Here is a 19,975-nt window from a genome sequence, read left to right as displayed (position 1 = left end):
ATACATATCATTTTATTAAAATGGAATTACGATAAATTAAAAAATTCTAAATTAAAATATTCCAATTTAAACACATGACACATTTACTTGGTCGTGTTTATATTTTTCGGAAATTATTTAGTTGGGCCAATGTATGAACCAATTTATTTTAAAACACAATTTAAAATAGGATTTAAACTTATAAAAAAAAAAGAAAAACATGGCTTATAAAATTTAAAAAATGGGTAAAAGTAATACATTTAGAATTATAAGTCATATAGAAATAAAAAATGATAAAAATAATATACTTAGAGTTATAACTGATAAGTGGATTTTATATCCACTGGAACGCTTTATTACAAGCTTAAATTGGTGTTTTGGACTCAAGTTGTTGGTATTTTGATGCGTTTTTGTGTTATTGCATTTCAGGTATTAGTTAAATGAAGAAAGGAGTTTTTAAAGGAAATATGATGAAAAGTGATCAGATTTCGAAGCCAAGCCCATTGTCAAGTTGTAGAGAATCTCGTTAGCTTCGCGTGGGCAGTTGAATCGCCTAATTCTGACGAGTAGAACTCAAGTTATGGCCAAAATAAGATTCCTCAGAATTTTCCAGAAGCCGCCCACGCGGCCGCGTCAGAAGTGCACGCGACCGCGTGCTGACACGCGGCCGCGTCGGACCCGCGCGCGACCGCATGTTGATGTGTGGCTGATTTCGCTGAAAAAACTTTTTTTTGAGTGGAATTTGATAATTTTAAGGGTACAGGTCCACTAGGGGCTTATATATACTTAAAAAAAGGATTTTCATCATCCGAGAAGATTGGAAGATCAAGGAGAAGACCTAGAAGCACAAAACAACTCTGAAAAAGAAGATCTTGTTTTCTACTTGTGATTCTTTGAAAATAGTTGTAACTTTGAATGCTTGTTTTCATTCTTGTTGAACCTAGTCCTTTTTTTATTCATACTTTGATTATTATTCAGTTTATTAACACCTTGTTTTATACCATGCTTTCATTGAAACCCATGGTAATGATGAGTTCGATTATGGGCTAATCATTATCATGGGATTTTAGCGGATTTACTTATGGATTTCAATAGTTAATTTGTTCTGATACCTTAGTGTGGGGTGATTGATTGATAACCTAGTATTGGTTGTGCTTATTCGTCTTATGTGTGTAGCTAATATATAAGATATCGCGTTAATCTCTGTTGAAGCGACAGTGAATATAGAGGGTTAGAACTTGTCATGCTAGCATAGGTTCATATATTTGTTATGCATGATTCGTAGGTAATTTTAACCATCTTACTTGCCCTATGTAATCACGATAGATAACTTGCGCATTAAACCGTTATATTTTCAATTCTTATAGACATATAAGGACTAAGCATAATTGGTATCTATTCAACTTCTATCTCTTTTGTGGATGCTTGGTAGTAGGGTATTCGTACAACAAAAGTTGGCATTTACTAGTTTTGTGTTATCTGATTAGTGTCATCACCATCACATGCTAAGATTAAGAACAATGACTTGGAATAAAGTAGTAATGAAGTTAGAATCCCATGTTTGTCATATAGAGTTATTCATCCTCAATTCTCTTAGTTAATGTTATTTAGTATAATCTCTTAGTTTAATACAAACACAAATTTTTATTTGTCTTAACATTGAGAGATAACCATACATTGTTGAATAGTTGCATAAATTGAACTTAACCTAAATCAGTCTCTGTGGGAACGAATCTGATTTATATCTTATACTACTTGCGAACGCGTATACTTGCGTGAATATTAGCAGGTGTTTTTGCCCTAACAATAACATGAATCATAACATTAGCAGCTTTATCCGTTGAACCTTTATCCGTTGATGCATTAGCAGTTGAAGCTTTATCCGTTGAAGCACTCATCCGTTGATGGATGTTATCCGTTAAAGCTTTAGAGACATCCGTTGAAGTTTTGTTTCTCATCCGTTGAAGGCCTTTAATATCAGTTGATACTACTTCACTTATACAAAATTACAAGGCATGAAATATTTACAATTAGCCCTCCTATTTGCATATCCACTAGTAGTCAACATGACTGATAATTTCCCACAACATCTAAAAATTACAACTTAAATACAGAGAATGAAATGTGCTACAATACTAAACTTATTTCTAAGTAAAGCTACTCCTTCAACGGATAGCCAAAATGGTCTTATCCGTTGAGGCTACAAACACTAGATTTCTACTTAAGTGTTTTGTTTAACTTATCATCAAACTAATACACATATTCCTAACATAATTTCAAAACAAAAATAACTTATAAATTATAAGTTATAATTATTCTAATAAAAAATTTAAGTTATGATTAAAAATAACTAGTGGACAATAGTGGTTAATTGCGTTTTATATTTTTGGTAGGTAATGCAGCAAAGTAGTCATTTTTCCAAGACACCGGTCTCCATGTACGGGAGCAAGTAACCAAAGGAGAAAAATAACTTAATTTTATCATAGCTCTTAAATTCTATTAAATGAGTTCACTATTTATAACATATTAAATATTGTGGTGCGGTGCAGTTTGAACCGCATTTTAGAATTTTAAAACCACAACTCACACCGCACCGCGCGATTTATTAAAAATTCAAATCACAACCGCACCACGAAAATTAAAAACCGCGTTTTGCAGTGCGGATTGGTGTGGGCGGTTTTTGCAGTTTGTGCGATTTTCTGCTCACCCCTAGGTTGAACCAAAATATAAGTGAAACCAAAGTACCGTTCGCTTCCAGATGACCTACTTACTTGCTCGTGCTTTATATTTTTCGAAACCTATTTCGTTGGGCCAATATGAAAATATTTATTTTAAAACATAATTAAAAATAGTATTCAAACTTATAAAAATAATAAAAAAAGCATGGCTTATAAAATTTAAAAAACGGGTAAAAATAGTACAAACATAATTAAATTATAAGTCATATAGGAGTAAAGGGATAAAAATAATACAGTTATAACTGAATAATAAAAAGTGAAACCAAAAGGTGGTGGTTCCAAAAAATAAGTGAAAATAAAGTAGCACTTAAAAAAAGTTTCACTTATTAATAAAGGTTATTAAAGCGAAACCCTTTTTAAATGGGGGGCCGGTCTACAACAAACGTTTGTTGTAGACCGGTTCACAACAAACACAATTGTAACCGTTGGATGGGGAAATAGAAGGCTGAGATCACAGCGGACCGCTGAAATTTTCCGCGGTCCAGAGAAATTACTAAAATATCCCTAGCCACGGGCCGCGGAAAATTTCCGCGGTTGGTGTCGTTTTTTTTTGCCTAATCCCTAGCAAACACAGACTCTTCACAATATATAAACACAAACACAGCTGCACAGCAGCCGCAGAAAATTCCAGCAGAAGCAGCAGAAGCAAGAACCCAGCAATCCAAAAGCTTAAATCATTCACCTTTTTCGTCATTAAGGTATATATTCGATTCTTTTTTGTTATTTACAGTTTTATTGATATAAATTTATGTATTTTTCTTGTTTTATATCTAATTTTGTTTATGTAATTCAAATTTTTAGGGTTAATTTATGTATGAATCTTTGTAATGAATTAACATATGAATCGTAATATGATTAAATTGAATTAACGTAATAATATTTATAATTTTAATTCGATTTTTTAATAATTGTGTATACACTTAGATTTTTTATGATTAATTTAATTCATTTTTTAGGATTAATTAGTGTTATTTTCGTATATTTTAATTCATTTTTTAGGATTTAATGATAAAATTAGTGTAAAAATTCGAATTGAATTAGTGGAAAATTCGAATAAAATTAGTGATAAAATTCATTTCATTAGATTTCATTTATTTAAAATTCGTTTAATTAAATTTTAATTTTGAATAATTTTCAGGATAAATTAGTGGTAAAATCAAAAATAACTAGTGATAATTTCGAATTAATTTAGTGTATAAATAGAATTAATGAAAAAATTAGTGTGAAATTCGAATGAATTAGTATTAATTTTGAATTATTTAGTGTAAAAATAGAATTTAATGATAAAATTGGTGTTACATTCGAATTATATTAAGAATTTATAATTATGAAATTAGGGTTAATTTAAGGGTTAAATTTTGGTGCTTAGTTTTTGGGGATGTAATTAATTTTTGGGATGTATAATTACGAATTGCGAATATAGTGGTTAATGTATTATGTACTTGGTGTTTATATATGTGGTGATTGTTTTTATTGTGTACGTTGTGGTGTTTTTATTGTGGTGATTGATGAATTTTGTTGGCAATATTTTCAGGTATGGATAATTTTGATGATTTCGGGAATATGTTGCCGGGTCCTAACGCACATAATATTATTTGGGATAATCGGTATCACGTCAGTGAGGATGTTTGGGATGGTGCAGGGATAGATGAGTTGCAGAGCTATTCGGGGAACAAGTCATTGCACTTGTGGAAGTTAAGGAGACCACAGCGGGAATTGCTACACATGCTTGGGTTTGGGATTTTTGCAGACCCTGCTGTTGTCTTGGCTACTGACACTCGGTTGATATCTGCTTTGGTGGAGCGTTGGAGACCTAAGACCAACACTTTTTTCACGAGGCAGGACGAGATGACTGTTACATTGGAGGATGTGGGGTTTATTTTAGGGGTGCCAGTTCAGGGGGATGCGCTGACTTGTGGGGTGATAGAGAACAAGGCGGCGTATTTTGCTAATAATTGGTTTGAGCCTTTGACCGAGGAGGAGGTGAAGGAGGCTTTGTATCGGAATAACATCAAGCTGGGGTGGTTGTTTGAGAGATATGGTGCACAGAAGCCTGAGAAGAACAATATGAGGGCCACGGTTGTACATACCAAGGCATATCTGCTATTCATTATGGGTTGTATCCTCTTCCCCAGCATCAACCGCTCTTTTGTTCATGTTCGGTACATGCACCCGTTGATTAATATGCGGGAGATTCCTTATTATGCTTGGGGTGCAGCTGTGTTAGCTCATATATACCGGGGTTTGGAGATTGCTGCAAGGAAGGGCAGCAAGAGCATTGCATGTTGTTTCTGGGTGTTACAGGTTTGGTCTTACGAGAGATTTCCTCGTATTGGCATGCCTTTACGATCTCCCGATCAGGAGGATTATCCGGTTGCTGAGGGATGGGTCTATGCTAGTGATACTCATGTCGGGGTTTCGAAGAAGCGCAGGATGTCAGGCCCTCACCACAGCTTACCGTTCTATAGGGGTGAGTTTGATGGTGTTGCTGGTGATGAGGTGGTCTGGAGGCCGTATGCTAGGTTCGAGGATGTTATGGACAGCGAGATGATACAGGCACAGTTAGCTGGGTGCGGTCGAGTTCCCCTTGTATGTTACGACGTGGTCGAGTGGCAGCATCCGGACAGGGTGTCGAGACAGTTTGGTTCTAGTCCCCAGATTCCACGGGCACCGGTGAACATGGTTGGTTACAGGGGGGCTAAGGATGCCACGTTTGCAGGGGAGGATTGGCTGGTGCGGTGGTTTATTGATATTGGCAAATGGGCCAGGTTCTGTTCAGATTTGGATGGCCTTGTTGATGACTCAGTAGACGTAGCTTCGGAGGCTGATTACATGGCGTGGTATGCTGATATATCTCGTATGCGCATAGGGAAGCCCGATCCACAGCCTCCGCAGCAGTACAAAACTCTAATGAGGTCCTAGCTCTACCGTCCAGGCCAAAGCAACGAAACTCTAATGATTGTGGTGTTTATGTGATGAAGTACATGGACTACTTCACACAAGGATATGACTTAGCTGAGGTACCAAATTGGTCGCAGGAGGAGGTGGATACCTTTAGGTATCGGATAGCCAGAGAGCTTCAGTTAGGGAAGGCAAGGGGGATTCCCGGGATTCGTATGCGTAGGCGTCACGAGGCTTCGTAGTTGAATTTCATAGTGTTTTAGTTTGTCGGATTATGTAGTTGGATTGCATTTCATTTTAGGTTGTCGGATTATGTAGTTGGATTTCATTTGATTTTAGGTTGTTGAATTATGTAGTTGGATTTCATTTTATGTTGTCGGGTTTTATTTGGTTTATTTGGTTTGCTTGGTTTGACGTTGTTTAATTTTGTTGGATTTTTGTTATTTTTGAGCATTTTGGGTTGTTGTGGATTTTGGTGAAATTTGGTAGATTTTGGTGGAATTTGGTGGATTTTGGTGTTGTAGGTGTTGGGATTTTGGTGGAATTTGGTGGATTTCATTTTTTACGATAAATTGAAAATTCCTTAAAAAAGTCAACGAAAGTCAACGCTTGTCCAAATATTGAAAAAAACTTTTTGATACATTTCATAACAATTTGTAATGTATAGTTCGACTTGTAAATTTTACTTTTCAATCTCAAATTTTTAGGTACACTTTCAATCTCAAATTTCATACTTTCATTCATAGAAGATTCATATAAATTTATATAAAATTCAATGAAAATACATAGATTCGAATGAAAATTAGACGATCAATACAATCCACTAAATTTTATGAAATATATTGTACCTAACCAAAAATACCTAGTATATTAGAAAGACCACCGGATAACCGGTGTTGAGCAACTCCTTGCGTAGTATCCACGAAGCATGCAATATGGTAGAGAACAAGTACACAACCATCACGGATATGGCCTTCCGTAAGTTTCCAAGGGTAAGGGTTGGAGTCGTTCCAAATGGTAACCGGAATCGTATTCGAGCCATCGTAGAGACGAAATCTTGCAAAACATGTCCCGCGTTCCCTCTCCGTCCCTCCCGTTAGGTGTGAAACCCAACCCTTCACATATTCGATGCGTATTTGGTCCATATTACAACCCTCACGAGGCCTCAAGTTTACAATATCGGCAATCCGATCACATTTAACAAGCTTACCGCCATTCCATCCGGATTTTTTCCATTTTCCATCGGGCGTGTTGTTGCCCAAATTCAAGATCGGAAGGAAGTACGGATTCGGATGAGAGTTCACCAATCTCCACGGTTCAGTACCCTCCATCCAATTGCATGCCTCGATCCAATTTTTGGCCCTATAAGCCTCCTCATCGGGTGGGTACAAGTCTGTTTCCTCTTCCTCCACATAGGGCGGCTCGTCATTGTCCACAAGGGGCATCAACTCGGCACATGCATCTTCCATCTCACTAAAGGTTGGTGAGACCATATCTTCCTCGTCATTGTCCTCATACCACGAGTCGCTTGGTAGGGAGTCCGAGAATGTGTTGCTAACGTGGGAAACCGAATCACAACTATGATCGGAGTTGTTCTCACCACTATACTCGCTAGTCATGTTACCTATCACAATAAAACACAATTATATGACAATAATTGGCAATTATATGACAATAAAACATAACAAAAAAGAAAGCAATGTTAAACACTTAAAATTGAAATCCATTTAAAGATTACAACATTCGGTTACAAAATGGTACACCACTAATTATATTACGATTCTTGAATATTTTTAAGATCTTCTAGTCTACTAGCACACTTCCTTTTATCATGGCCTTCCATTTGACAATAAGTGCACCTTCTTGGCGGCTTCTCCTTTTTACCAATCGATTCTATTGGACTTTTGAAACGAACGTCCTTCTTCCTCCCTTTAGTTTGGGACATAATAGGGTCAAGAATTGTTTCTTCATGAGCACTTGCATTTGGAGCTTGCGAATTGCTTTCGTAAGATTTAATTCCATCAACGCTCATTTTTTCGAGAATTGGTATTTCTCGATTCATCACTCCAACGGCATAATCATACCGTTCCTTGGATGCAATGCTACTTTGACAAAAACTCATGGTTAACATTGTCATGCTATTAAATCGATCGGTTGAGGTCATCTCATGACTTTGTCCAACATCCAAATTGTAAGGCAACACACCATCAACTCTATTGGCATGCATTGTCCACCTCCGGTTTATGTAATACGGGGGAATTTCCGAAACCCGTTTCTTAGTGAGGACCGCCAATAGGTGTCTACAAGGTAGCCCCGAATGTTCAAGCATTCTACACGTACACATTCCCAAAGAGCTTGCTTTCTCGAATGTCACAAAATAAACATTTCTTCTCGTAGGCTCGGACATGGGCCTATAACAACTATAGTACGTATAAACATCCCCCATTCTCTCCCCTTCTTCACTAGCTCGTCGGTCTTTTTCAACAAAGTATTTTGAAGACTCGACCAATTCATCTTGAAATCTTCTAAACATTTCCTTAGTGTAGATACAAGAAGCATGATACTCCAATGTGGTATGCAATTTCATGGGACGTTTTAGATTAATGGTGACATAATCTTCTTCCTTCTCCCTCATGAATTGCCTTGCCAATGTTTTTTGGGCATTTTCAATGAATTCCTTCAAACCCGTTGCCGAACTCACATACTTATCAAAGAAAGAATTCATCCCCTCACTCCTCGATGTACTATTTTGAAATGCCGAAAATTTGTTTCTAGTATATGCAGGAATCCACTTGTGCTTCAACTCATATAACCCCTTTAACCATTTATGATCTTGCAAGTCATACTTTTCCACAAACGACGTCCATCTAGCTTCAAAAACACATTCGGTGAGAGATTTATAAATGCAATTGTTGAAGTCCGTCTTGAATTCCGGAACAGTCGAATAATAATGAGCTAATTTCTCCGGGAATTTTTGACTAATGTGCCAAGAACACAATAAATGGGTAGTATTCGGGAGTACAACCGCAATAGCGCTTGTCATGGCTTGATCTTGATCCGTGATTATAGTCAATGGAGGATTATTCCCCACACCTTCAAGCCAAGTACGAAGAATCCACTCAAAAGTCGACGCGTGTTCATCCCACATCAATGCAAACCCGAAAATTACCGATTGATAATGATGATTGACTCCGGTAAATGGGACAAATGGCATTACATACCTATTTGTCCGATAAGTGGTATCAAAAGCCATAATATCGCCAAAATTTTGGTAAGCCATTATACATCTCGGATCAATCCATACTAGACACTTCAAGCGATTCTCTTCATCGACTTCGGTCCTAATAAAATATTTAGAACCACTTTCTTCATTCAACCTATGCAACAAGTCCAACCCCGCTTGGGCGTCACTAATCTCAAACCTTTTCTTCCTCTCGTCTCTTAACACATTCCTAACATGTTGAACATTGAAACCAACTTTGTCATTACCTCCATGAATGTTACCAATCACATTCATCACTTGACAATTACGAACCCCCGAACCATAAAGCGTTTTTATCAAACTACGGGTCGCGGTGTTGACATGTCTTTCTCGTTGTACCAAATTCATCTTACTAGGGGAAACAAGACCGTGGTTGTGTACCAATTCAAGGCTAGTTACCTCCCAGTGACGTTATTTCTTTTGATAATTGACATACATCCTCACCTTGCACTCGCTTTTAGGAAGAACCTCTCTACGCCGTTTATTTTGACTACTCTCGGCGACGACACTTTTTCCATAAAGCCTACAAACATATAAACGATCATATATCTCGTTGTCTTTATTATGATGGCTAGCTTGAATTTTAATCGCAAATCCATTTCGTAAAGCATAAGCCCTAAAAAAATGACCGGCCTTATCCACACTTTGAAAATTTTGATTCAAATATGGAACTCCCCCCCATCAACATTTTCATACAAATTTGCATCCTCTACATTATCAATTTCATCCTCACCCTCAACATTATCACTATCATTTTCAACCTCATTTCCATCACTTTCATCTTCAACATCAACCAAATCGTCATCTAAATTAATAAATTCCTCATTTCTATCTACAAAATCATCATCTTCAACATATACAGGGTTTTAGGTTCTTCACTACTATTTAAACTATCAAGATGTAAACTACAATCAATAGCCTTTTTTTTTCATTTTGACGTTTATGACGAAACATACGAGCAAATAATTTATCCGCCATGAAAATGTGAAATTTAAGACAAGAAATATACCTTGAATTGACAAAACAACTTGAAGTTCTTGATGAAAATGCCCCAAAATCGCCTAAAATGTAAACTTGGAGAGAGTAGAATTTTTCTAGAAAATTTTGGTGTTTTTGTGGTGAAATGAGGTGCTGTTGGGATGCTGGGGATAAGGGGACATCACCCAACCGCGGAAATTTTCCGCGGTCCGTCCAGACCAACCGCTGAAACTTTCCGCGGTCCGGGTACCATCTCACCCGTTAATCCCCCATCCAACGGCCCTTAAACTGTTTGTTAACAACCTAATAATAGCAAACAGTTGCTACAGATTGGTCCCCTTTTAAATGATACACAAGTATTAATTTTGGTTTCACTGATTTTTGGTACCACCAACTTTTGGTTTCAATTATTCATTCATGTATATCTTATAATTTTATTTTTGTATGTCTTTTAATTATACTAAAATTTTTGGTTCTTGTATGAATATCTTATACTTCTACATGTTTTATGATTCTGTTAACTTTGGTTTTATTTTCTTATCTTATACTTCTACATGTCTTATGATTCTATTAAATTTTATTTTATTTTTACTTCCTTATATTTTTACATGTCTTATAATTCTATTAAACTTGGTTTTATTTTTATTTCACTCTTTTGGCTTTAAATTTAGTGTTCCTAATTCTCTTATCTATTGCTAATTCAATATATTATATATTTTTTGTTTCATCAACTTTTGGTTTCACCCCTTTTTACTTGTGTCGTTTATTGCTAATTCAATATATTATATGTTTCTTTGTTTCATCGACTTTTGGTTTCACCCCTTTTTGAATTTTATTATAATTCTAAATGTATAATTTTTATTCTTTAGTTACTTCTATGTGACTCATAATATTATACTTCTCCCGTCCCATTAGGATCTCCACATTGGGGAACGTGGAGTTCAGCACGCACTTTAATGCTCCTGTAAATTATAGTTAAATAAATTATTTTTTAATTTTTTTTCTTTAAAATAAAAATTCAATGTTTAAATTTTAAAACAAAAGGAAAAATTAAAAAAATAAATTAAGAAAATATACTTTATATTCACCTTAAAATGTAAGCTGAATATTGAAAAAATATGTTGAGAATTGAATGGGACAAAGGAAGTATGTAATGCTTTACCCGTTTTTTAATTGCATTTCTTGTATTAATTTGAACTCAGGAATCAAATTTTTCATATGACTCAACAATATATTTTAATGAAATAATAAATTTTTTGAAATCTTATAATAATTATAATCTTTTTATTATAATCATAACACAAGTATTGTACACGACAGTTTGGGTTGGATTTTATGAGTAAATATTAGAAATGTTGGCATGGCACTTATATTATTATGAATTTTAAAAATTATTTAAATAAATTTACTCGGCTCGTGTTTCGCACTGGTTATGAACCGGTAACTTTATTAATAAGCTAAACATCTTTATAAGTGATATACAATTATTTATTTTGGTTTCACTAATTTTTGGTACTACCAACTTTTGGTTTCACTTTTATATGACTTATAATATTATATGTATTATTTTACCCGTTTTTAATTACAATTTTCAACTCATTAATCCTATTTCTCATATGACTGAATAATATATTTTAAAAAATAATAATTTTTTTGAAATTGTATAATAATTATAATTTTTTTGTTATAATTATAACACAAATATTATGCTCAATAATTTGGGTTGGATGGGTTGAGTTTACATAAAAAATAAAACTTTGACATGACACTTATACTATTATGTTTAAAAATTATTTAAATAAATTAACTCGCCCGTGTTTGGCACGAGTTATCAACTAATTATAATTAAATTGGATTAAATTTTAAATTAGTTACAAGGTGTGCGTGTGTAATTAATTAATAAAAAAACTCCATAAAAATAATTTTGACTCTAGGGATTTAAATAATACTCCGTTAAGTAATTTAATATCACTTCACTTACGTAGATGGGCACTTTAAAATTTTAATCCTGATTGTCTACAATTATGTGTGGATAGATACCGAAGAAACAAAACCTGAGTTGAAAAATCGAAAAATATTGAAACCCACAAAAATCAATGAAAAACCGTGTACGAACAAGAAACATAGGAAACTTCTAAATTTTATTTTGATTATTAAACTTGGGGAACCTGTTCTTCAGTTTGTTCACTGTGTAATGAAATGTTGGGTATAGTGGCACATAAAAAGGCAAAGTATGTTGCAAGCAGCAAAGTATGTTTTAGTGCATTGCTGGTTATTCTTGATCATAAGGATGATTGTTGCTGCCACTGCCAATGCCAATGCCAACATCATCATTGTCAAGGAGAATACCAAACACGATATTCAGTAATGATGAAGTGAGGATGGAAATAAAAAATAACCACAGCTGTTAGTATGGATGGTAGCGAAAGAACATCAGCAACAGTGAATACTATAAAGAAGGCTTCCGACAGGAGATCCATTTTCATCATCTAAGGCAACTGTTGCAATGAGGACAGTGATAATAGAGCAATTATGTCTTGAGCTAATGATCCTATCTTATCATAATCTGTTCAGTGAAAGCAGAGCAGTTTGGATGCTCACTGATCTTCTCGGGTGATGTTTGTATTAGTGATTTAGCTGATGATGGTGCTTTGTCATCATCATTCGTCTTCTTTGCATTCTGCTGGTAATTTCTTTATTTCCCTTTTCAATGCTTCATGATGACCTGCAGTCCATTCAACATGTATCACGTATTTATAGAACCGTCTGAAACTCTCTGATCATGCAACATATACTGATATGCCTTACATTCTTAAATACATAATATAATCCAAGGCATAAGATCACAGGCTACCAGAATTTAGGCATAATATAAAATCCTAAAGGACAGGAAAGGTGTATGAAAGTTACGATTATTTACCATCTTTGAAAATCTTGTCTTGGGAGAGCTGCGATTCTTTGTCTTAGAACACTGTTATCCACATTCAAAACCAACCGTTGATGGTCTAGAAATGCAATGCGTGGTGACAACACCGAGATCTCAGCCTTTGGTTCCCAAACCAAAAACATAAGATTAATAATTGACAAGGCATGAAGCTGATTGTCCTAATCATATGAGAAGCAGATACACATGCGTATACTTTTACTTTACATACCTGTAATGAGTTGACGCCATGTTCTAGTTCAGAAATATATTGCAATTTCCTCACCCGTGATCGTTGTGCCGATTGTCTGTTGGCCATGATTCTAGTCCAAGACATAAATGTAACAAAAAGTTAGGACCTTTCTTCCTAAAACTTAAACGTGTTACTAGAGAACTTGGGACCTCTTCTAAGCCTGAGTAATTATGTTACTTTAAGTTACCATCCATAAGATATTGTGGAGGGGGCTCAGGTAGATCATTCATAGTTTTGACAAGTCATAAATGAGTTCCTTTCTAAAGATACTATACTGCTATATAATCTTTGATTGCAGCTTTTCTTCAAAAATTAAAGACATTAAAAGGAATTTGTTGCATATATTTGTAAGTTATGCGCAGACCTTTTAACTCGTCTGGGATCGAAATTCTTATCATTGTAATTGTCTATAGATGCAACACCATCACCAGCAACATTCTGGCCTTCCAACGCACTATGAGACTTAAATCCACTTTCTAGCTGCATCTGCTCATCAGTGGAGGTGGTAGTACATTGTCTGATAAGACCATCATCCATTCCATTGTGATCAGGCGGTGAAGAAGGGACAGAGCAAGCTACAGTGAGATCCACGGCCTCATCATCAGTAAACATGGCCATGAACTGCTCCTCGTCAAATTTGTCAAACTCGTCTGCAGCAGCAGCAGCAGCAGCATGACCAGTCCTGGACCCTGGCGCCAAGGATCTTATGTTGCATTCATCTCCATGGTCCAAACTCACCTGCTCAAGAAATGCAATTGAGTCACTGGCAGACCGTCGATGGGGCCCTCGCTTTGACGACGAGGACAAGCTGGGGAAGTGGTCAACCCATGAGCGGGACTGCATGGTATCCAAATTTTCCATAGAAGGCAATTTTTGGTGGTGAGAGCGAGAAGAAAGATCAAGCCAGTTTGGTGTCACGTTTGGAAATTTGGGAGGCAGTTGCGCCATTTCTTAAGTTAACTAATGTGAGTATTCAACTGCAACTATCAACTCGAATCTAATTAGCCAGAAGGCCCAGAACAAATATAACAGAGGAAGCAAATTAATAAGCAGAAAAAAAAAACAGAGGAAGGAAATTATATTACTACTATTAAACACGAAAGTCTCCCTCCATTTATAGTATATTGAACATGCATATAAAATTGCATTAGACATCCAAAAGAACATCATAAAAATCACTTTAAGTTCATCATTCGCTTTTACAGATAAAAATATACAAAATTTTAATAAATTAATAAAAAGAAGGGGCATAATAAATAGTGGGCTGATCACATGGGAACAGCTATCAACAGCTGGTAAGAAGGTTGAGGCACAACTGTAATACTCCAAAGTAAGATGCATTAGGAATCATAGATGATACACCACGTGCTACTTGCCCTTTCCCTTCATGCACCTCTTCCTTCTGTATACTGAAGCTGAACTACAACTACTGATACGATTATAAATGGAGAGTTCTATGTATTTGCTATTTCGATGAACTACATGTGATCGTGATATAAATTGTACTCAGAAGAACCCGATGTTATGAATCAGCACTCGTCGCTATGTTTTTGATCAAAAACTGAGACTGGATTCCCTAAATTTGTAACTGAAGTTTGCATCTTCTGTATAGTAGAAAATAGGGCAGAGCCAGAGTTTATAATTGGTGAAAGTAAAACAACGGCCACCAAAACCAACTCCGCTACCTTAATTCAGTACTAATATGGCAAGATTTCGTACTTGATCAATGATATGCATTGTTTGGTTTGTCATCTATGTAAAAAATTTAGCTCATTTATTCTGCACAATATTTCTTTAATGTTGCATATGCTCTGGAGTCTGGATAAAGGAGGCTGACATACAACTTGATGTCATATGTGATATGTACAAACTATTCAACTATCTTCTAGAAAAAATAATGTCTAGAAACAAGAAAGAACCACAGACTGGAAGTGTTTATAAAATATCGACAGTGCCATATTAGCATTTTTGGAGTTCTCTGAGAGGAAGTTGTTTGTGTAGTTGGTATGCAAAATAATTTGAGATCAGCTTGATACAATAACATATAATATTAAATCTGGATCAAATCATTGCAGATGGTCAACTAGATTACAATGTAGATATGGATGTGTAGGGAAACACACACAGAATAATTGGAGAGGGAAGGCAGGTATTCGAACCTAGAGAGTGCATGATACATGATGATCTGTGGAATGGAATCAGGGAGTAACATGCTATACGCATCTTATTGTTTAGCATGCCATGCTCTTCATCCATTCTTCTACTTTTCTTCCCAGCTATGTACTCTCCTTTGATAACATTTTTCAGTAACTGGCTTCATTGCAAACACGCATAGAGGCTCTGCTTCAGTGACTTTCTTCAAGAATAGAAAGCCTCATTATATAGATGATACACTTGGCTTGGGGATTCGAAAAAATTGTATTGTTTCAATGACATCTCTTTATTTTTCATTAGGTTATCCCTTGATAGTTTAACATTCTGATTCTTGTTGTGATAGAAAACCTCCTGGCTTGCTCTGGTACTAATTAACAGTAACATATCTATTTAATTCATAAACTATATACATTAGTAGCGTGATTCAATGTATAAAAAGTTGGTGTCATACAATGTCCTTAATTAATATTAATACAATTGGATGAACAGACCTTACATCTCATAGATTTCCTCTTCTTACTAAACATAATTTTGAATTCCTAACTATTCTTGATAACATTTCAACTTAACTGGAATGAACATGAGATTACAAAACCAACGATATGTAAATAGTTTTAGAGGTAGTTGACCCACAGTAACAACTTAATTCGTAAAAACTAATCAGCATGCTTTTGTTGTGAGATTGTAGCTCATTTTCTTAAGATTTCAAGGCGTAAAACACCGGCAAAATGTGGCCATGATTTAGTTGTTTAATTGTATGCATTAGATACCTCTAGGACTACTACTAGTGATGATCCGAGGGATGAAAGTTATGAATTATAACAAATTTAGCATAACAACCACAAGCACCAAAGGCATGACGGAATTAACTGAAATTACCACTATAAGACAAGTATTCAACACAACTATAATATTTACATGCATATTGCATTACATAGCAGTTTACTGGAATTAGTAATATCAACAATACATACTTTGAGCAATTATGAAAACCATTAGTCGCCTGAAAAGTTTGTGGATGTTCCTTTTTTGTTTCTGTTTTGAATTTATGGTATCAAGAGCAAATTCCTACAGCACGGGGTCAATGATAAGGAGGTACGATAATTGGCTGGCACAACAGGGCAAAAATTATACAAGTACAGGTGAATGGGAAATGCGGTTTGGTATTTACCAATCCAATGTTCAGTTCGTGGACTACATGAATTCACAGAATCTGCCTTTCAGACTTACTGACAACAAATTTGCAGATTTGACAAATGACGAGTTCAGTTCTATCTACTTGGGTTATAAAAGTCCTGGAAGATCAATTGAGAGACGGAACTTCACTATTGAAGGTGCTGTCCCATCTTACATAGATTGGAGGACGAAAGGAGCTGTTACTCCGATCAAGGATCAAGGCAGATGTGGTATGAAAATATCATCCTTTGTATGTTTAGCATTATAAAGATTATGCAGTCTTTTAGATACTAAAATTATGAAACAGAAACAAGTATACAAGTACAGTTCCCACACTAATTCTAAAATATAAACTGATAGGCATATAATTACTGGTATTTGCCTTTCTTGCAGGAAGTTGTTGGGCATTTTCTGCAGTGGCAGCTATGGAAGGTATCACCCATATTAGAACTAGCAAATTGATATCCCTGTCAGAGCAGGAGCTCGTGGACTGTGATGTCGGAGGAGGCAACAATGGTTGTAATGGCGGATTCATGACAAAGGCTTTTGCATATATCCACAAAAATGGCGGTCTCACCACAGAAAGAGATTATCCTTATGTGGGGAAAAATAGTGTTTGTAACAAGTCAAAGCTTGAAAATCATGCAGCCAGTATAACTGGCTATAAAGCAGTAAGTGCAGATGATGAGACAGAACTACAGCTTATAGTTGCTAACCAGCCTGTATCAGTAGCAGTTGATGCATCTGGATATAGTTTTCAGCTCTATTCTGAAGGAGTACTCTTTTCATCTTATTGTGGGAAGAATCTCAATCACGGAGTTACTGTCATTGGCTACGGAGAAGACCATGGAAAGAAATACTGGCTTGTAAAGAATTCATGGGGAACTGACTGGGGAGAAGATGGTTATATGAAAATTGAACGTGGAATCAAGGATCCAAAAGGTAGTTGTGGCATTGCCATGGAAGCGAGCTTCCCTTCAATAGATGAATGCCTTTTTAAGTGCTAATTTGTCATGGACCTAGCTACTGGCGATCTTATCAGAGATACATTGTTTATGCAGCTTCAGTTCTGGTGTTAGGTTTATATCTACTTTATTATTTCCAAATAATGAGAAAAAAAAAAAGAGATGAGAACGGACCCTAATAATCAGAAAATATCTTCCGCTATTGTTATAAAAGGAGCTGTATCATTCAGTTCAAAACCCGTTTACAAACACGTTTGTTAAAACTATATCTTCTGTATGAACATATAAAAGAATAAAAATCATTCAACTGAACTATGTTCTACCAATCTAAGAAGCCTGATGATGAGTTGCCTTCAGGATTGCAGTCTCATGGCTTGGCATCAGTACTTGGACCATATTGACCTGATCATCAGTAAACAAATAAGAACACATCATTATTTATATGAAGATCAGATACTCTGCCAAGCATTAAATAATTAGTACACAAAAATTGCTATTATCTTAACAAACATAAAAGGAAAAGGCATCCAAGTAGAATAATTCTCTGCCGCGAGAGACTGACATTTAAACAAGGACACGTCATTAATTGTTCCAGAAATTAAAATTTGGCCAGTTAGACAAGTACAGAGGAAACTCAACCGTATGTTCTACAGCCAGAAGATTACCAATTCTCCTAATAGAGAAGCTTGATATGCCAGCTTTTATTGTTTGCTAAGATGACATACATGGACACTTTAACTGAACCTTGATGTTCCATACATAACATAATCCTTCTTTTGACCATATAATTACCATAATCATTCAACACTTAGCTAATTAATTTGAACGATGGTCTAATACATAATCATTCATTCTTTTCAGGCAAATCTGCAAACATGCATGCACTCGAAATCTCACGTTTATCACAAAAAAAGTTAATACATTCATAAATATATAGAATTACCTGGTAACTGATAGTAAGGCTGATTGAATCCTGAGACGGGATAATGTTGAGGCAAAATCACCGAACCATTATTGCTTTCTTCCTTGAAATTCTCAATATGTTGGATTCCATATTGCTGAGGTAGAATCAACGAACTATGATTGCTGTCTTCCTTCAATCTCCCCGTGTTTCGTCCTGATGAACAATTATAACTCAATTCATCCCTCACTCTATCCGTACATTGGAACGAATCTTGATAACTATAACCAGGATATGAATTCGCAGGAACCAACGCACTCGATGAATTCGCAGAAACCAAAGCAGTAGATGAATTCGCAGGAACCAACGCAGTACACGTGTTTCGATTCTTACTCATAGACATAAACGCCGAATGATTACTACTATTAAACCCTCTATTATCCGAAAAACACAAATTATTATGATTAATATTATTTCCTGGTGCAACTCTGTGAGAATTGTTCCGAAACTGATCTCTATACCACTCTAATTCCTCATAAACTCGACTAAATTCTCCGAAAGAACCAAGAACCGGATCGTTCTGTCTAAAAGTAGCTTCCCAAATAAGCGAATCAACGGCTCTTTTTCGATCACTTGCATCTAAACCACTCAAAATCTTTGTCACGTTACTAACTCCGAACAATTTGTGTACCGCTTGGAATTCTTTGTTTCTATTGAGGGGAAAGTAGGGTGCTAACACGCAGTTTTCGGTGCACTTCTTACGTTGATGCCGGCATGATGCACACGCCGCCGCTGATCCATTCTCTTTTTGCATCGCCCCTATCCTAAAACCCTAACTTGTTACGCAAGAAACCAAGAAAAAACAAGAAGACGACTGCAGAGTTAAAAAATAGAGAACACACTGTATGTATATAGAGATTTGTTACGTTGATAAGAGGGAGAAGTAAATTAGGTGATCGTTAGTATAAAGAAAAGATAGATATATGCACGCGCGTGTGTATATATAGATGATATCAAAGATGCATGGAAAGATAGCCAAGAAAATATGGGAAGAAGGGGAATTGTGGTTTTAGGTAGGTCACGCGAAGAAAGAAAAGGTTTTTGAGTATTGTTGTGAATATATAAACATAAAACTTGTATAAAAGATGCATAGAATGGTATAGTTATATGGTAAAAGAAATCTAAGATAACATGGTAACTAATGGTAATTATGGAATGATAATCTTGCTTCCATTTGACTACAGGGAAATTGCTTGGGTCATTGTCATTATGTTGAATATTTATACAAATTAATTATTTAACTTTTTCTTTATGCTGCGTGATGCACAGCTTTTAAAAATTTAATTTTTTAAATTTTTGTAAAAATTTTTAAAATTTATTTTTAAATTTTTTTAATATACACATATTTTATTACTTTGTTGTAATATTTTTTTTTTTTGATAGTTGGTTGTAAAATTTTTGCAACAAATTTGCAAATATTGAAAATTATAGGGATGTGAAATTGATTATTGCAGCTATATATAAGCTATATATAGTAAATATTAAATCCATATACAGTATCGTATTTTGATGTTTCAATAGTAATATTTTTATATTTAGTCTTGTTAAATTTCTAATCATGTTTTATTTAGAATTATATTAGAATATTATATCCCAACTAATGTTTGAATAGTAGTTGAATATTATTTTCTGTTTAAGATTGTATTAAAAATGTATTTATTTAAAAAAAATATAATGTCAATCGT

The 19,975-nt window shown here is 35.2% G+C and overlaps 3 protein-coding genes and 1 pseudogene across 3 annotated transcripts; 1 reads left to right on the top strand and 3 right to left on the bottom strand.

Moving 5' to 3' along the window:
* Nucleotides 1–7,392: 7,392 nt before the first annotated feature.
* On the bottom strand, nucleotides 7,393–9,228 carry LOC141719695 (protein FAR1-RELATED SEQUENCE 5-like). The gene has a single exon (XM_074522070.1). It carries the CDS (start codon nucleotides 9,226–9,228, stop codon nucleotides 7,393–7,395), a length of 1,836 nt encoding a protein of 611 aa, XP_074378171.1.
* Nucleotides 9,229–12,033: 2,805 nt separating this feature from the next.
* LOC141717170 (basic leucine zipper 6-like) lies at nucleotides 12,034–14,101 on the bottom strand (annotated as a pseudogene).
* Nucleotides 14,102–16,096: 1,995 nt separating this feature from the next.
* Nucleotides 16,097–17,542, top strand: LOC141721047 (senescence-specific cysteine protease SAG39). The gene is made up of 2 exons (XM_074523782.1): nucleotides 16,097–16,594; nucleotides 16,758–17,542. Exons 1-2 carry the CDS (start codon nucleotides 16,174–16,176, stop codon nucleotides 17,369–17,371), a joined length of 1,035 nt encoding a protein of 344 aa, XP_074379883.1. The 5' UTR covers nucleotides 16,097–16,173; the 3' UTR covers nucleotides 17,372–17,542.
* A 58-nt stretch (nucleotides 17,543–17,600) lies between these two features.
* Nucleotides 17,601–19,335, bottom strand: LOC141721048 (uncharacterized). Its single transcript, XM_074523783.1, has 2 exons — nucleotides 18,273–19,335; nucleotides 17,601–17,731 (listed from the first exon to the last, which is right to left on the bottom strand). Exons 1-2 carry the CDS (start codon nucleotides 19,042–19,044, stop codon nucleotides 17,697–17,699), a joined length of 807 nt encoding a protein of 268 aa, XP_074379884.1. The 5' UTR covers nucleotides 19,045–19,335; the 3' UTR covers nucleotides 17,601–17,696.
* Nucleotides 19,336–19,975: the final 640 nt, after the last annotated feature.

This window comes from Apium graveolens, chromosome 4 (genome assembly GCF_009905375.1).
Source record: "Apium graveolens cultivar Ventura chromosome 4, ASM990537v1, whole genome shotgun sequence".
NCBI classification, from domain to species: Eukaryota; Viridiplantae; Streptophyta; class Magnoliopsida; order Apiales; family Apiaceae; genus Apium; species Apium graveolens.
Note: the sequence above shows the minus strand (reverse complement) of the source record. Positions and strands in the feature narration are given on the sequence as shown.

Bases quoted from the DNA above. Each gene is read 5' to 3' on its own strand.
- LOC141721047 (XM_074523782.1), top strand. From the start codon at position 16,174: ATGAAAACCATTAGTCGCCTGAAAAGTTTGTGGATGTTCCTTTTTTGT. The intron at 16,595-16,757 runs GTATGAAAATAT...CCTTTCTTGCAG, and splicing joins CAAGGATCAAGGCAGATGTG to GAAGTTGTTGGGCATTTTCT.
- LOC141721048 (XM_074523783.1), bottom strand. From the start codon at position 19,044: ATGCAAAAAGAGAATGGATCAGCGGCGGCGTGTGCATCATGCCGGCAT. The intron at 17,732-18,272 runs GTAATTCTATAT...ACTGATGATCAG, and splicing joins GCCTTACTATCAGTTACCAG to GTCAATATGGTCCAAGTACT.
- LOC141719695 (XM_074522070.1), bottom strand. From the start codon at position 9,228: ATGAATTTGGTACAACGAGAAAGACATGTCAACACCGCGACCCGTAGT.